General features: G+C 40.4%; 2 protein-coding genes across 3 annotated transcripts in view; both read right to left on the bottom strand.

Moving 5' to 3' along the window:
- The window catches only part of LOC134820882 (cilia- and flagella-associated protein 144-like), a 66,074-nt gene that overhangs the window by 8,148 nt on the left and 40,719 nt on the right, over positions 1-17,207 (bottom strand). The window lies entirely within an intron of this gene.
- The window catches only part of LOC134820866 (neurogenic locus notch homolog protein 2-like), a 54,763-nt gene continuing 40,719 nt past the window's right edge, over positions 3,164-17,207 (bottom strand). The window contains exons 6-26 of one of the 2 annotated variants that reach the window (XM_063831512.1): positions 14,889-15,002; positions 14,625-14,724; positions 13,411-13,556; positions 13,165-13,269; positions 11,742-11,924; positions 10,959-11,212; positions 10,443-10,778; positions 9,945-10,144; positions 9,432-9,546; positions 9,106-9,251; positions 8,833-8,990; positions 8,550-8,641; positions 8,261-8,379; positions 7,759-7,828; positions 7,161-7,390; positions 6,917-7,043; positions 6,377-6,778; positions 6,024-6,267; positions 5,664-5,770; positions 5,307-5,449; positions 3,164-4,702 (exon numbers count right to left, since the gene is read on the bottom strand). In XM_063831512.1, coding sequence (XP_063687582.1) covers positions 4,585-4,702; positions 5,307-5,449; positions 5,664-5,770; positions 6,024-6,267; positions 6,377-6,778; positions 6,917-7,043; positions 7,161-7,390; positions 7,759-7,828; positions 8,261-8,379; positions 8,550-8,641; positions 8,833-8,990; positions 9,106-9,251; positions 9,432-9,546; positions 9,945-10,144; positions 10,443-10,778; positions 10,959-11,212; positions 11,742-11,924; positions 13,165-13,269; positions 13,411-13,556; positions 14,625-14,724; positions 14,889-15,002 — 3,509 coding nt within the window. In that variant the 3' untranslated portion in view covers positions 3,164-4,584. The remainder of the gene's footprint in view (positions 4,703-5,306; positions 5,450-5,663; positions 5,771-6,023; positions 6,268-6,376; positions 6,779-6,916; positions 7,044-7,160; positions 7,391-7,758; positions 7,829-8,260; positions 8,380-8,549; positions 8,642-8,832; positions 8,991-9,105; positions 9,252-9,431; positions 9,547-9,944; positions 10,145-10,442; positions 10,779-10,958; positions 11,213-11,741; positions 11,925-13,164; positions 13,270-13,410; positions 13,557-14,624; positions 14,725-14,888; positions 15,003-17,207) is intronic. The other variant, XM_063831513.1, reaches the window with a different exon arrangement.

Here is a 17,207-nt window from a genome sequence, read left to right on the forward strand (position 1 = left end):
TTTAGAATTTAAACAAAAATGACATTAAAATGACACTGTATGTAAGAGGACCATCATGTCCAAAAATATACAAAATGTTAATTACTGAACAACATTATGATTAAATCTGAAATAGCTATTAGTCACCATCAAGGCACTGGAAGCTGTATATCTGGAGAAAACTATGACAGGTGGCGCGGTGTATGCAGAGTATGATAATGTCAGCCTTGCGTCGCGGCTGACATTTTACTTTACTAAAAATTTTGTTTTACTATTAGCTTTCATTACGTTTGAATTATCGCGTCCGCGGCAAGGGTGACATTATCATACTCTGCATACACCCGCGCCACCTCTCAGGCGCGCCACCTCTCAGCCACCACTCGTAGGTGGCAACTCCACTGTGATAGAATGTCCATCCTACTGCCTACTGGTAGGACATTTTCAAACTTCAGCTTTCCACGACTCAAATTTCACTGTTTTGATTAAATGTTTGTTGAATAACCATCTTACAAGGTCACTGAGGATGGCACAAGACACGATTGAGGTACTCAAAGTTCTTTTCCCCAAAGAAAGCTTTGATAAACGGGAAATCATCAAAATATAAAAAGAGATGTTGGAAGATTTTTGAAGAGGAGCTTTTCTGCCGTCCCCTTGACCCAACTTTCGCAGTTTTTACTGACATTTTGATCAGTGACCAATCAGTGAGATCGGTGAGAGTGTCACAAGTCGCCATCAAGATACTGGAAGTAGTATATCTGGAGAAAACTTAGATGCAATAAAAATTTTGAATAAGTCCTACCAGTAGGAAATAGTCGAATTTCAGCTGTCAGCGACCCAAATTTCATTGTTTTGACTGAATTTTTCTTGAATGACCATCATACAAGGTCACTGAGGATGACACACAACACGATTGAGGCACTCAAATTTTGCACCCAAGGAAAGCTTTGATAAACGAGAAATCATTAGAATATAAAAAGAGATTTTGGAAGATGACGGTGAACAGGTGAACTTCCCAAAGTCAGCTCCAAGATAACCCAACGAAGGCTCAGACTTGCAGGTCATGCTCATCGACATCCGGAGCTGACATTGAACAAACTGATCCTCTGGAAGCCGAGTCATAGGCATACAAACAAGGGGCGACCTTACTTAACATTACTAGATAACCTAAAAGCAGATACTGGGCTGAAGTCGATAGATGAGATAGCTAGACTGATGGAGCTGACAGAAAGCTGCGGAGATCTGTTATCAATGGATCTCGGGAACACTACCCGTTGTAAGCCTTTTTTCTTGAAAATTGTTGTTTTCTTGAGTCAAGTCAGTCAGTAAGTCATTTTGAAAGATTTTTTGGAGAGGAGCTTTTCTGCCGTGTATCAAATAATACTTATCGCAATCAATTACAATGCGAAGGATTGACATCGTCAATTATTAAAGAACTTAGAACCTGTTAGAAAAAATTTTGTGATGCAGTCGAGTGTAGAATTTAGTTATTGATCATCAATCATTATCAATTATTCATACCATCTCTATATATAGGATATAAATTTGTAATTAGTGTTCAAATATACAATGATTTTAGTTGCAAGTTGTTTTCGACCGACGGGAGCCCTTGTGTCACGTTGCGACCCCCACGGTTGACCATTGTTAATGGTCTGGCCCGGCGCGCGCTACATCGTAGCACTTGCTATCGGGCCAATATTTCGAGAAGAAAGCGGCGCGCGCTACTTCGAAGAAATTTAGACGAGTAACATCCGTCAACCCCCACGGTCGTTTCACTATCAACTATGGTGACGATACAGGGGGAGCTGCGCACTCGTGCGCGGCGGGTCAAACAACGTATGACAAAGATAATTTATCTCAGAAAAAGAAGTAAGTCCATGGACTTACTTCCTTATCTCAGAAAATGTTCAAGATTTTCTCAGAAAAGGAAGTAAGTTCGGACTAACGTCCTTCTCTCAGAAAATAATTGGCTAAAACCGAACATATTGTTTCTCAACTGGGACTTACTTCCTTGAGAATTGCATGCAACAACGTTTCCATACATTAATATGTAGCTCATGTTGTAGAGTTGATTGACGATGTCAATCCGTCGAGATCGTTGCTCTGCGAAGCAGAGCAACGATCGTCGATGCGAAGCAAGAATGCTAGTTTGCGCGGCGCGTCGAAGCGGCGAAGTCCTCCAAGTTGTAGAGAATTTCCTGCTGGAAATTTTGATACCAATATTGCCATATTTCGAAAAATTGGACTTACTTCCTTTTCTGAGAATACTGATGTTTCTCGTCTAATTAATTTCTTCAAAGTAGCGCGCGCCGCTTTCTTCTCGAAATGTGCTACGAAGTCCTTTTAGAATCTTGATGGTTTAATTGTCAATTGTGTATTGTAGCGCGATGAGTTAATGGGGCGCGCACGCCGCGCACTCAATTATGCTTCTTGCAACCACTAGATCGGTGAAATGCGCTACTGCGCCTCGCCGAGCTGCGATGAATTGACATCGTCAATTAAACTTTTAGACATCTAAGCTTACTGGGCGGCGCTCAGCCTGTCATTGCGCCGAATTTTTATTCATGAACATAATAGCCTGGGGTCCCCAGGTAAATCTAAGCCTGATGAGGTCCCCTGGTAATCTAGCTCGCGTTGGGTTACCTGAGGACCCCAGGCTATTATGTTCATTAACATTTGGCGGAATGACAGGCTGAGCGCGGCCCAGTAAGCGTTGGGCTACTGTTATGTGACTGTCATGTTAGTTTACATTTGACTGCCAGTGCCAAGACTATGAACTACACGGACACCCTTGACCATACTATTACTATTGAAAAAAGATCCCCCGGCTTGACACACGCTGCAACCCGACCCCTTTTGATCGCGCGCGAAGTCGCCGCAAAAGCAAAAAGGCCGCTCTTGCCGGAGTGCACGAGTCAGAGAGGAATACAAAGTGCAGCTATCCCCGGCAGTTTAATCAATTTACTTCTAATTCTTGCGACATTTCCGGAATAAACCACCCAATATATATTATATGTGATAAAAACCCGTTCGATGACGTGACATTTTCCGTTCAGAGCAAGGAGTTGTATTTTTAGATGTTTGGCTTTTTATAGCGTTATAATTCTAATCATTAATCTGCCACAGTGAGTCAAATTTAGTAACATGAACACGACTGTAGAATGATTAATCATCTTCCGTCTTTATCAGTGAAAAGTCATGAAGTACCATTACAGCGGAAACAGCTCCATGCTGGGTCATAATTACAGAAGGTCACACTTTCAGGTGTAGACAAAAATCACGACAAAATTTAACTTTTGCTGAACTTCACTGCCAAACAAGTGAGAGGGGTTATTTCTGCAACAAAATTATTTACATCATACAGTGTACACACGTTAACATTAAATGTTATCAGACAGAGACCGGCGAAACGCTGGTGTCTTGTGAAGACCGGTAGTTAATCATTATATAAATAAAAGTGTTTTATTGCCTACTTTCAACAAAACAGTATCAAGTTCTTATAATCTTCAATAAAAAAGAATTTATGGGCTATACAAACTGCAATCATTAATCCTATAGACCCCTAAATTTAGTTCGAAATAGGTGACTTTTACTCATAAGGTAAAAATAAGTTCACAAATCTTCAGATATATTGGGTTGAATTGGGGGTGGTGGATAAAACGACTTATTTGAATTTTGACTACGACTGATCAGCGGTTGTATTTTCTCCGAAATCAAACTTAGTTTGCCATCAAGTTTGGCGAAACTCGATGACCAAGATCTATTGGCCTTTACCTTTTCGTAGTCAAAACAAGTCATTGTATCCAACTATATTTAAAAGTTAAAAGAGAAAAGTCTGGCGATTGCAGGTTATACGATTGCCAACGATCTGATAAAATATTATAAAAACTGCCTCTACGACTGTAGTAATCAAAACGTTCCAAATAATTTTGCTGGGAATTAAATAAATTAAAATAATATTTGGTCGATTTAATTAGGTCCAGGTTATCAAATAGCTAGAGAGTTTCGAATCCACGTTTTCACGTATATATTTAATGTAGATTTTTTAATCTACCCACAACTCGCGAAATATCATAACGGTAAAATTATACCAAAACTTGATCATTTAATATTAACCTGTTAACAGAAATAAAAGCACTGTGATTGTTAATGCTTCCTGCCTTAATTTGGGCATAAGATTGTCTTGCCATTTAGGAGATAAATGGGGCAGGTATGAACTAGGCAGGTCGTAGAAGTAAGAGGTTTTAAAAGAAAGCGAGCGGTTCAGTGGACCCTCCAAATGCTTTCTTAATCAAGAACCATTTAATACATAAACACAAATACAGTAGAAATAAAAGCAAAACATCCCGGGAGATGTGTACCATTATTATATAGCAGTTCAATAAGTTTCCGTTCGAACGTTTCCATGACAACAGATGATTTAACGCGGTCTGCTCGCGCCGCGCACGCGACAGAGTATTAGAGAAATAAAGAAAGATCGTCTTCAGTCTTTACATTTTAAGTGCACACACAGTTGCAATTGAACGATGTCACGCGTGCTGGCTAACGCGTGACCTACAAGTTTTATCTCTAGGACGACCAACGTGGCGGGGTCGTCCTATTTGGTTACTAAGGGGATGTGTGGGACCAATCAGAGTTAGGCGGAGATGTGATCTGCCACGTTTCCTCTGGACTGTCGGGCGACGAGTGGTAGTCTAACTGATGAGAGGGATGGTGGGAGTACTGCCTGGGGAACGATAAGAAATTAATTTAGTGATTAAGTAATTAAGTGATCACTTAATAGTGAACTTAGATAATTTTTTAAGTGTTTGAAGCGATTTGATCATCACTCGATGAAAGCTTTAATATCGTGACAAATTTCAGTCGCAAAGGACCCAGGAATGTCATTGACAAATAATATGATATATATATATATATATAATCTCATCAGTTTTTTACTTGTGTTATCTGTCAAGTTAGTCCAATTAATCAGTAAATCAGTTCTTAACGGCGCATCAGGAGTGTGGTATGTCGGTTTCTGGGTAAGACGGCAATTTCTTCGCGTCTCTAAATTTTGAGTTTGACTACCTCTGTTAAAAAAGTCGTTGTCAATGTCAGGGTTGTGATGAGTATTGCAGTCCAACCGAGGATACAGACCAATTCTTTCTAATGTCTGGGTCGTGGTCGGAGGATCAAATTTTCCAGAAGATTGTCCCGGTTTGATTTGTCTAGATGTCTGTCCCTGTTTGACTTGTCCAGATGTCTGTCCCGGTTTGACTTGTCCAGATGTGTGTCCCGGTTTGACTTGTCCAGATGTGTGTCCCAGGTCTAACTCTCCGAATGATTCCCACCTGTTATTATTGGGGCGGTGTTGGGAGAGGAGGTGATCATGGGGTATGTAAGATTGGGGGTTGTCGAGGGGGTATCCCGCGTGTAGCGGGTAGTGTGTTAATCTCTGGTGGGATTCTGACGATGGAACGTTGGGGTCACAAGTCTGAAAATAAATCCTGTTATTTTATTGAAATAAAAATACAATATCTCAAGGAGCGATATGTTAATTGTTAGTTTGACACACGTTTGATAAGTTCTCAAGCTAATATTACAGATATATGATAACTGCAGGGCGCACACGAGAAGCCTCGTTTCGAGCAAGAGTTTTCAAACAAGGGTAAATATAATAGGGTACATAACAATAAAATAATACTTACTGTGGGTAAACTAGTGGATGTCGGAGAACCTGTCAAACTCTCGGGGGATAGCATTTGAGTTGACATCCAGTTAGGTGGTGAATGTAACTGATTCTTAGCCCAATAGCCTGTGTATTAAGATGAGTCAGCTAAATAAATAGCCTGTGTATTAAGATGAGTCAGCTAAAGTTTGTATACGATATCAATCAGCTGATCAATATTCCAGATTGGCCTCCTACTATACAGTAACAGATACTATGTACAGTGTACAGTGTATACTGGGGATGGGCAGACACTATCAAGGAAACCAAGGCAATTTTACCAATTAATTAACGCAACAATCTCTTGGATTTCTACAATTAGCCAAAATAATCCTCTAACCTGGCTGATTATAAACAGTTTGGTGGGACTGAGGATTACTATGCTCCGTCTTCTTCTTCTTCCTCTTACTATTCTTCTTATCGTCCCTGTCTGACGCTTCCTTCTCGCAGGGTGACAGAGTTGGCAGGGAGTTTGGGGAACCGGTCGCTGCGTCGTCTGATTGAGGCGGCGTCAGACTGCCCGGTAATTGAACGTGCTGCTGTTTTAACACGGTGTTTCCGTCAGTGTTCCAGGTAAGAAGTACCTGCGGGTGATAGTCAGGTGAGTTACTGTGAAGTGGGCTAAGTGCTGAACAGTGGGGTGAGGTGTTGATGGTGATTTAAAATCAAAAGCTCGGTCAATTTGTAACATACCCCTTCAATATCTGTGTGTAAGTGATCTCTGGCAACATCGATTGGAGTTTGGTCCATACTGTCAGCAAGATGACGCTGGGCGTTGTGCATCACTAAGAATTTCACCGCCTCCAGCTTGCCTTCGCGTGAGGCTAGGAATAACGGGGTTTCTTTCTTGACACTCTCTGCGTCCTTGTTCGCTCCGTGACTCAATAGTAATTCCATAGCGTGCATATTACATACAGCGGCCGCCCAATGCAGAGCAGTTCGACCAGATGAGTCGACAGCGTTCACTTGGGCTCTCGCTTTGAGCAACTTTTCAACTATCGAGTTGTAAACCATCTTTGTGGCAAGGATAAGGGGAGTTGAGCCCTTCTGTACAATAGCCTTTTCTAGATCGATTCCTTCAACCTCCAATAAAATCTGAGAACAGGATTAATTAGCTGTGGTAAAATCAGGTCAACATATATAAACAGTGGTGGAAAACTGTTTATACGTTTAGCCAAGAAAATTGAACCGAAATAAAAACTCACAATTATGTTATAATGACCATTAACTTACATCGACAATTTCCACAGCATCAGACCCGACGGCTGCGTACAAGGGGGTTCTACCAGACGAATCCGCCATATTTACATCAACATTTCCTTGGGCTAAGACACGTTTCAGTTCATCTGTTTTCTTGTTCCTGAGATGGATTATCGATATTGAAAGATCGTAACGACGTGCTGAATACCCAAACTTATTTAATGTTGATAAAAATCTACAAAGACGCAGTTACAAATTCAAACTCAAAGATAAGTACCTGCAGATGACGTGAAGCTGTGTTTCTCCTCTGCCCAAAGCCATTCTCCCAGATGGTCGGCCGATAGCAACCTGTTCCTCCGCCTGGGTAGCGGGAGAGGAGGTCTCGTCTCTCTGACGCAGCTCGTAGGCAGCTTGTGTTATCATGGGTGCAGTCTCGTCTTGTTCGTCGAACACTGATCGACCGTGTGATCGTCCGCTCATTATGTACATCGGCTCCATGTCAACGTCCTGTAGTTAAATTATCATTAGTAATTATGAATTGGCCAAGTATATTGGTCACTCGTATTTTAACCAAATGGACCGTGATGTGTGCAGCGATGCATTTACCCAACTATGGCGAGCTATGTGTGAATATATGTGAATATTGGCTCTGATCTAAGCTAGTAGCTATCTAGCATGTGTGCGCGGCGCGATGCGCGCGTCTTCGGCGCGAAAATGTGGAAACTTTTATCAGAGTAAATTTGCTAGCAATAAGCAATTTTGACTCTTGTAACCGCATTCGTGTGGCGGGTCACTTGCAAGGAAGCGTTGGTGGCCAATTGAAGTTAATTTATGAAATAACTGGGACAAGAACAATAGCTCATGAATATACTAACCATGACTTGGGACATGTTTTCAGACATGTAGTAGTTGAAATTGTGTTGATCGGAGAGCTTTGGCATGGTCCTGCAATTGTTAGAAAAGTTAGACACGGATTATGATCGTGAATAGTGGACACTGGACAATGTTTGCTGTAGACAAAGTCTATCAAGCACTAGACACTGTATGCTTTATTGACACATAACAGCACTCAAATAGCACTGCATTTAATCATAAAGCATGTCTTAATCAATCTTACTCTAACCTTATCTTACTCTCATAAATATTCAATATACAACAGTGTTCAAAGTGCTGATAATTATTAATCTTACTCAATATCAGATAAGACTCTAACCTTATCTTACTCTCATAAATATTCAATATACAACAGTGTTCAAAGTGCTGATAATTATTAATCTTACTCAATATCAGATAAGACTTAGTATATCAGATTGAGATTGTTCTGGAAAAGCGATCGCGGGAATATTAAAAGATTTTAACAAAACATAATCTTCTTACTTGAGATGAACTGGGTCGCCCATTTTACTGATATCTTTTATGTTCCTCTTTCTGTTTGTCTTAAAACCGTCAGGTTCCCAAAGTCTTGCTCGAGCTCTGTACACGTTCCTGCCTACCATCTGAAGTTAAAGAGTACTATTATGCTATTTAGCAACATAACTAATATTAATTAAGCATATTCTTCTTTATTTTCGACGAATGCTGTCCTTTTTTCCCCTAATAACTAAAGTTATGACAAAACTTAAACCGTACTATACAGAGAAATACAGTAATTAAACAGTGAACTTACCACGGCTGCAACCAGAAGCAGAAGTCCTATGACCGCTATAGTTGCAATGATGGCTGTTGAAACCTGCTCTGGGCGTCCTGTGTTGGTATTACCTGAGAACAAGATATGGGATTAATTTCAACATGCTTTAAATATAACTTTAATTCTGGTGCAGGTGATATTGTAATTTGTGTTTTTGGGTATATTCCAGAATTGTATATGTGTTGGACAGATTTTGATAGAAATATCTTACGTACGCGTTTTTAACGTTATAAATCTAATTCGTAAATACTGATAGACTCACTTTTAGCAGATGTGATCGCCATAACCCGAAATGGGAAGGGTGACGTGGAATGATTGGATTGTAGACAAGCCCACAAGTAACTAGTGAGTGTGGTTACATTTGCTGTTCTGCAGTCAGTTCCACAATATCTGTTATCAAAACTTATATCTAGTTTACACCTGGGCAAATGTTTTTGTTAATGTGGTGGCTCATGTAAAATATTCCTCGATCAAAGTGGGTTGAAAATTTAAACATTCAATCAATTTAGTAATTAATTGACTAATCCATAATTACCTATTCTTATCGTCATCATCTGGTTCAATTCTCTCGACAATAGCGATAGCACGTGACCAATAGTCCAGTGTTATGATGAGTTGTGACTTGAACACTCGGACTTGCTCGCAGGGATTGTCCAATTCCATTACTATCACATCTTTCCTCTGAAAAAGTAACACTTTATTTTCCTGCTTTATTTCGAACCACGGTAAAGGAATCATTCTACGTTTAAAATTTTATCTCTATGAAAACTTTGACTTTAAAATGTTGCAATGGGGTGCTATAAATGCCAATGTAGGTGACAAGTTGACAAGGTGGTTTAAATGGTGACGGAAACAACGTACCTTATGTTGACTGTTATCTTGTAGACAGTCCTGGCCGTCCCACATGCACGCGGAGGTGTTACACCCTTGATCACAGAGGTTGTTGTTGAAATAAGTCTTGCAGTATTTCTCGTACCTGAAGGTGATTATAGCGTGTCAGCACTCGTAAAGTTGCGATAGTGAATTACAGAATAAATTATGTGATATTTTACTGAGACTTCTGTAATCTGAAGTTTAGCAGTTATGGTTAGAACACAAGTCCATCTTATTGCACACTTATGTATATGATAATCAATTTTCCCACAGTACGAAGCAGAGTGCAGCACTTGATTCACGACTTGATCTGGATTATTCTGGATTCTGCAGAATTTCAATCACTTCCGCTTCTTATCAGAAATTGAACCAAACTTTTGAAGGATGATAAATCTGAACACGCGGCTGTATTCTACTCCCATCAATATACGAATGGAAAACCAATCCTACTTATGTTTATCAAAAACTCAGCTGCCAAAATTTAAAATTCACAAAACTTACTCGCAAGTATCTTTAGCGTTGACACAGTCCATGCCATCGTAGTTGCACTCCGAACTCTGGCACTCTCTATTACAAACTCCGTTGTTGAAAAGACTCCGACATTCTGTGTTGGGGCAGTCAGCCCACACATCCTGGCTTGTCTGCAAGTTTTGAGAACAGTCCGACAGGTCATTCTGGCAGTCTGAGTTGTAACATTCATGCTGAGGATACAAGAGTTATTCTTCATTATATAGCCTTTACTCGTCACAATATCACAACATGATTATAAGCGGAATAACAGTGGTAGTAATTTGTACTAGTATACAGCACATTTTGAGATGCGGTAAAATTGGTATTGTAAGCGTATTATCCCTTGTGGGACAGCTGGCTGTGGATCAGATTATAACAAACGTTTGGCGGCAAAACACAAACGCACTTGTGTCCAATAAACAACAAACGTTTTATTATCTGAGCGCAATCAAATAATTCTACAGAAAAAAAGGATGAAAGAGAACGAACCTGACAAACACCATCATCCTGGAAATCAGCGCACACTTCAGGACACCCGTCATCATTGTAACAACTCCAGCTGGTCTCCTCACAGCACAGGTACTTCATAGGGGTGTCTTTTGGGAAGTTCTCACACACGTGTCCTGGTTTGCAGGGGTTGGGGAGACAGAAGTCCCGTTTGTCGCACAGTGGGCCCGTGTAGCCCGAGGGACAGATACAGGAGGGGGAGCCCCCACTGGGGCTGCAGGTTCCCCCGTTTTGACAGGGGTTGGGGGAGCAGACCCTTTTGTTGGGGATCTCACACCGTGCGCCCAGGTAGCCGTCCGGACACTTACATTGGAAACTCTGAAGTGAAAACAAGTTGTTAGCCTTCGTGTCATGTAGAATTCTCAGGAATTCTTACTTTTTAAAATTTCAGCCGTACGTGGAAACAAAATTTCAATAAGTTAAAAGTGTTACACAAAATATGCAGATTGAAAAAGTATATTTAAATATAGAAACCATCGCTGTGCAAAGTTAACTCACCCCATAAGGTCCGGAGAGACATGTTCCACCGTTTCTGCAGGGTCGATCTCTGCAGGTCATCTTGTCCTTACAGTATTCTCCCTTCCACCCACCCGCGCACTCGCACCTGTTCAGTACTGGGTTGCACGTGCCTTCGTTGTGACAGAAATCCTTGCCACAAGGTACCAGTTCGGTTTCACAGAGCGGTCCGGAGTACCCCTCGTTACATTCACATTTGTACGTGTCCGAGCTCTCGTCCAGCATTATACATTTTCCTGGGGAATCCGGGGGTTTTAACTTAAATACTGGGGTGAAGCTAGTTGTGAAGTGTTTACAGGAATAGTAAACAGCTGTGCAATTAAAGAGTTGCCAGTAACGTTGAGCTAACGACTTTGGTAAAGTATGCGTAAACAAAAGTAAAGGGAACAGACAGCCATTATGTAACGTATTATCATTTATCATAGAGGTCAGCAGAGAGGTAAGCCTAGCATCGTAATTGTGATTGTTGTTGGTGGTGGTGAGGTATAATGGTCTGTGTGCACATGTTGGAGGTAGGGGAATGTGCGGTATGTGGGTGAGTGAAGGCCTGAGGGGAGAGGAGTGAGAGTTCAATTTAGCGTGATATATGGAAAACTGAGGAAGTTGTAACAAGTATTGTGTTGCAGTCGAATAACGATGTTGTGCGTATGTGGTATAGTGAATTGTGATGTTTGCGGACGAAATACCATCGCAGATATCAAGCTATAAATATTGTATATAGTCAAAGAAACTAGCAGTTAACAGGCAACATACTATCAAACAAACCTTTGTTTTCGCACTTGGTAGCTGCGCACAGGATCTCCTCCTGACACCGGTCCCCAGTGTAGCCGCGCTCGCACGTGCACGTGTAGAAAGGGTTCAGAACGGCGGAGTTGCAGGTCCCATCGTTCTGACATGGGTTGTTGGCGCAGTGACGCGCGTCCAGCTCACAATCCTTTCCAGTGTGTACTGAAATACACGAGAATAGTATCTTTGCGAGCAGGTTGCATTCTTCATGCACTCTTACACATACCTTCCCTGGATTCAAAAACAACCTATTTTTATGAACCTGGCAGGAGGTGCAGACTTAGAGACCCCGACCCTGTTTTACTTGACCTCGGCCTTGTTTTAGTGTTTTACCCGATAAAGATCAATCAGTTCACGCTCCGTCTCAAAGCAGGTAACATTGCTTTACACGGGATTCCACGTCTGTTTCTAGTGCATACTAATTAGTTAGAAACCTCCCATATTCATAATAACACCTCAAATAAAAGCCACATATTCTTAAGCTACATTTTTAACGCTGACTAGCGTTACAAATCCTAAAACTTGTTTGTTGTGAGAAGTGGGAACTATTGTTAAGTAGACTGCAAGGGGCTGAGATTATGGATCATAGTGACCTGTTATCCTTATACTGGAATATGAATCGCTCGAGCCGGACAATTTATATTATTCATAACATTGACTAAGTCAGATCATTGTATCATCTACGTGAGTCAGCAAAAATACTACTTTTATTTCCTCAATTTACATAAGTCTCATAATTATAAACTATTTCCCAAATTGTTAATAAGATACCAATACTCTCTAGTAGCTTTGTAACGATGATATTCTGCCTTCCCCAGTGAACTTGTGCCTACTCTTACTAACCACCCCAATATTAATATTAAGTGCCACCACATATTGAAGATATATCACGTGTTATTGAAGATACATCACGTGACCAAGTGTTCCTCTCTCTCCACCTCCACTACACGTATTATAGGGAATGTGTACCGGTCTTGTAAATAATACCTCTAGTATGGTCCTTCCGTGTGTGGAGCTCTCTACCAATAAGGAGACAGAACGCAAAATATTAACCAATGAGGAGACAGAACGCAAAATATTAACCAATGAGGAGACGCTACGTTATGTCCCGTGATGGAGAGTTTAACGTGTGTATCAATGTTACGGGACTACCAATAGTAGTGGTATTGGAACTGTAATTCTCTCTGGAACCACGTCATTTAACAGGCTCCTATTTAACATCGCTCAAGTGGGGATGTCTTTATATGTGATAATCTCTTTGGATACTCGGAATATACTGCAGCTTGTATACCTTTACAACAACCAACTAAAATTATAATAAACTCATCTCTAAGATGTGTACAGAATCTCCGGATCGAATGAAAAGAAGAAAGTAACAAAGTCACGTGATAAGGTGACTTACCAGCGGGACAGTCACAAAAGTAGTCGTCCAGTTGGTCGATACAAGTAGCATCGTTCTGACACGGCCCAACCTGACAGTCGTCTATATCGATACTGCAGTCACCCCCTGGAAACATGGTGTTAGATTTTCATAAGCTAGTGACAAGGCACTTCACCCCATATTTAACATAAAGAATTACCAATAAAAAATGATGGAATACGTCCGAAAAGATGATTCATTACCATTTTATAAATTGACATTACTAACCAGTGTATCCTGACTCGCAGACGCAGTAATGTTCGTCCAGGTTACCGTCTTTAAAGTAGCAATCGCCATGTTTACAGGGTTTCACCCCGCATGCTGTATCGTCAAACTGACACGTATCACCACTGTAACCATTCGGGCAGTCGCATCTGAAAACGAGAAATACTAATTTAATTAAGTATTGACTGCATAAAGTATTGACTGCATAAAGTTTGGTTTTCATTAAAGTTCAATCAAATCGTCAGACTAATAAATGAATCACAATTTTACACGTGCGAGTGACAGATATTGGTTTATTGCACAGTAAACTGACATGCAGCCATATGACAGATGTGCGCCTATTAAAATGACCAAAGTCAGTGACTGGAGCCAAATTTTGGCAGTGTTTATAATTATCTTGTGTGCGATAAATCCCTTTGGGCAATAATTATTCCATTAACAGTTAATCAGTGTCACGTTATCGCATTTCAAAATAACTTCGCTTCCAATTCCCCAGTATTGAGTTCATCCTTATCTACACTGTATTATACTGTTTGAAATATTTTGATGCTTACCACAGAGGTTTCACTGAGATAATAAAATCTAAACCATCACAAAATAAATGTTGCTTTATCCAGAAACAATACAGTCTAGACGCTTGCAGATTCAGACTTATTATTTTAACTGGAAGGAGCAATGGACTCATGTCCTAACAATAGGACGAACTAAACTTTGAATTGTTTTTGTTATTTTCACCCGATATCCTGAACAAGGAGCATTCCTCAGCCTTGTACCTTTCCAATTATCCATAAAAGCAATGGTTACTGGTTCAGAGAGAAAATTTCGTCAATATTTGATTGTTATGATTGGTCGACCTAATCACGTGACAAACGACACGAAACAATCTTGTGATTTATTCCAGACGGTTAACAATGCCAGCTCTTTTTTAATAATACCGACTACCACTTCACCCCCATGTCACTACAAGCCACGGTCGCACGCTCACTACTATTGAAATACCAGGGTAGCTGTTACGTGCATTATATCACGTACTTCGATACCGTATATAGGTTGAGCAAGTATATTTCAAATAATAGCTATTTGCAGGATGAAGGGTACATGATCTATAATATACTGTATAGTATATACCTGATCACGTGATCTATATACCTGATCACGTGGGCTACACACACTAGTCACGTGGTCTACATTATACTCTGGTATCCATAGCAACCCACCTGAAATCACCAGGAAGGTCGATACATTTGCCACCGTTTTTACAGAGATTAGCAGTACACTCGTCTTCGTCTATTTCACAGTTTCCTCGGTTTTCGTCCGCTGCAGGAATACAGTTTAAAGAGATGTGTGATAAGAGAGTAATAAGAGAGTAATCGTGAGAGAAGATTCTGGTGACTGTCAACTCTTCAAAGGATAAAAACCTAAACATTTTCAACTTAACAAATTCTAAGGGTACAGTAAATAATATAGAAATAGTGACTTACGGCTGGTACAGATGCAGCGGTAATGGTTGATTTTGTCAACACAAACACTGTATCTTGGACATGTGTTACTTTCACATTCGTTTATCTCTGTTTCACAGTTTGTACCGGTAAATCCTGAAATTAATTTGATATTAAAACAATTATAGTAGATTATATTTATAGGTACTATTGGCATGAAACACTGATAACTGATTAAATATTTGAGATTAAAAAGAGCGTTGTTGCTGTCATTGCTCCTATTTTGACTGTCAAGTTAATATTAAGTGAATTCCGAGACGGTTTACGACTCAGGTACAATATCCCTATCACAGATATTCCATCATACTGTGTCTGTGGGGAACCATTCAACACCAGCCATGCTTTGGATTGCAAGAAGGGTGGCTTTGTCAGCCAACGACATGACAACGTTAGGAACCTGTTTACGGGGCTCTTGAACAGATGTTGTAGTAATGTAAGCTCGGAACCTCACCTGACAGATCTACAAGGGGAGATATTCCAACACCGCACCGCTAATACAGCACAAGGTGCTCGTCTGGATATCAAAGCCCGCAATTTCTGGAGGCAAGGTCAGGACGCCTATTTCGATGTCAGGGTGACCCACGTGAATGCAAAGAGCCAAGCACACAAATCAACGGCTTCCATCTTCAAAAAGCACGAAGAAAATAAGAAGAGGGAATACAACGAGCGTGTGATGGAAGTTGAGCATGGTACCTTCACCCCACTAATCATAGGAACAAACGGAGGAATGGGTGAGGAATGTCAGAGGTTCGTGAAGTGGCTCGCAGAACTACTAGCCTTGAAACAGATGGAAAGCTATGCTTCGACTGTTTCTTGGATCAGGACTAAACTTTCCTTCGAGGTGATACGGTCAGCAGTTCTCGGAGTTAGAGGGTCCAGAACACCGTGGAAGAGGACATCTTCACTCCACACTGACGATTTTGGCCTCCTAGCACACAACGCCGGGATAGACACGAGACAATAAACATTACATTTTAAACAACATAATATGCACATTGGACTATTGATGCTGTTTTTCCCACTTTATGGAGAGTATGCTTATGATTATAGTTTCAATTAACACATTTTATAGATGATTTATTCATTTATTCAATTGCATGCTATGTATTGTATTTCAGTTTATCTTTACCCATAAAGGGTTTGACCGTTGGGAGCGGTATCAAAAAAAGTTAATATTAAATATCCACATTGTATTTATGTGTGAATTTCCAAGAATTAAAAGTGTTCAATAATTTAATTTCCCGACAATTTTGAGCAGTTAAGGACAAAGGAGTACGGGGTTGGTAAAACATATGATGTGGACGTTTAAAAAGGATGAAAGGGGCGCTCAAGGATATTGTTTGGTATCGATTTTCCACCTTTACTCCTCCACACGGCATGTAACACAATAACCCCAGCATGTTTTGTAAAATTTAGAGACTTTCGCGGGCAGGAAATCTCACAAAGTTACACTCTCAAAGGCCACTAAAATTGGTTTAAAAGGATGATTTGCAGATGACCTTTGATCGGAGTTTTAACAGATGATACAAACTAAGTAAGTCACTTTATTTGAGTTGGGAAGCTCCGCAGTGATTGGATTAGAGTGGGATCACGTGGTACGACGTCCTGGATATAAATGGTAAATATAAATATTTTGTAATTTATTTTAAGGAATACTCGTGGGCACGATTTAATGGAGTAGCAAGCATCAATACCTGGCAACCAAACTAGATTCATTGATTTCAGGGCACGTTTTCATTGAAACTAAATTCATCTGTATTACCTAAAGTCTGTACTGCTGCGGACTGCCTGGTCTTTACAGGACATATTAAAATTTCAAGACATCGCTTTTAATACCTTTATTTCATAAACTGTTCACTTCCCAATATTCAAATGCTTTCAAGCATGAATTATGTACATGCTTAAGATCTACGGTAGATCATCTACCGCATCTATTAAAATAGTTTTCGCCAGTCCAGTTGTCCGTCTATGGCTTTCTCAGCAGATCACAGGCGAGCCCGGCGAGAGGCCGAGGGAGACTATTAAAATGAGATGTTTTGGTGGGTGTACCGATATAATGCTGTCAAGAGCCTTCCAATAAACAAATTGCTCTACTGAACTACTTAAACATAGCAAAACTCAAACCATGTATCCCTGTACCCATGTGTTTGATAGCTGTAACTATGCTAACAACCTCACTCAAGATAGCAGCAATTTCCATCTAAAGTTAGTCACTTTAGAGCGATATAAAGAGCAACACATCAACTGTTGATCGGATCTGTAGGTTTACAAATAAAGGTGGAGGAGGGTTTGGGGGGACAG

This window comes from Bolinopsis microptera, chromosome 9 (genome assembly GCF_026151205.1).
Source record: "Bolinopsis microptera isolate Bmic1 chromosome 9, MBARI_Bmic_1.0, whole genome shotgun sequence".
Taxonomy (NCBI): domain Eukaryota; kingdom Metazoa; phylum Ctenophora; class Tentaculata; order Lobata; family Bolinopsidae; genus Bolinopsis; species Bolinopsis microptera.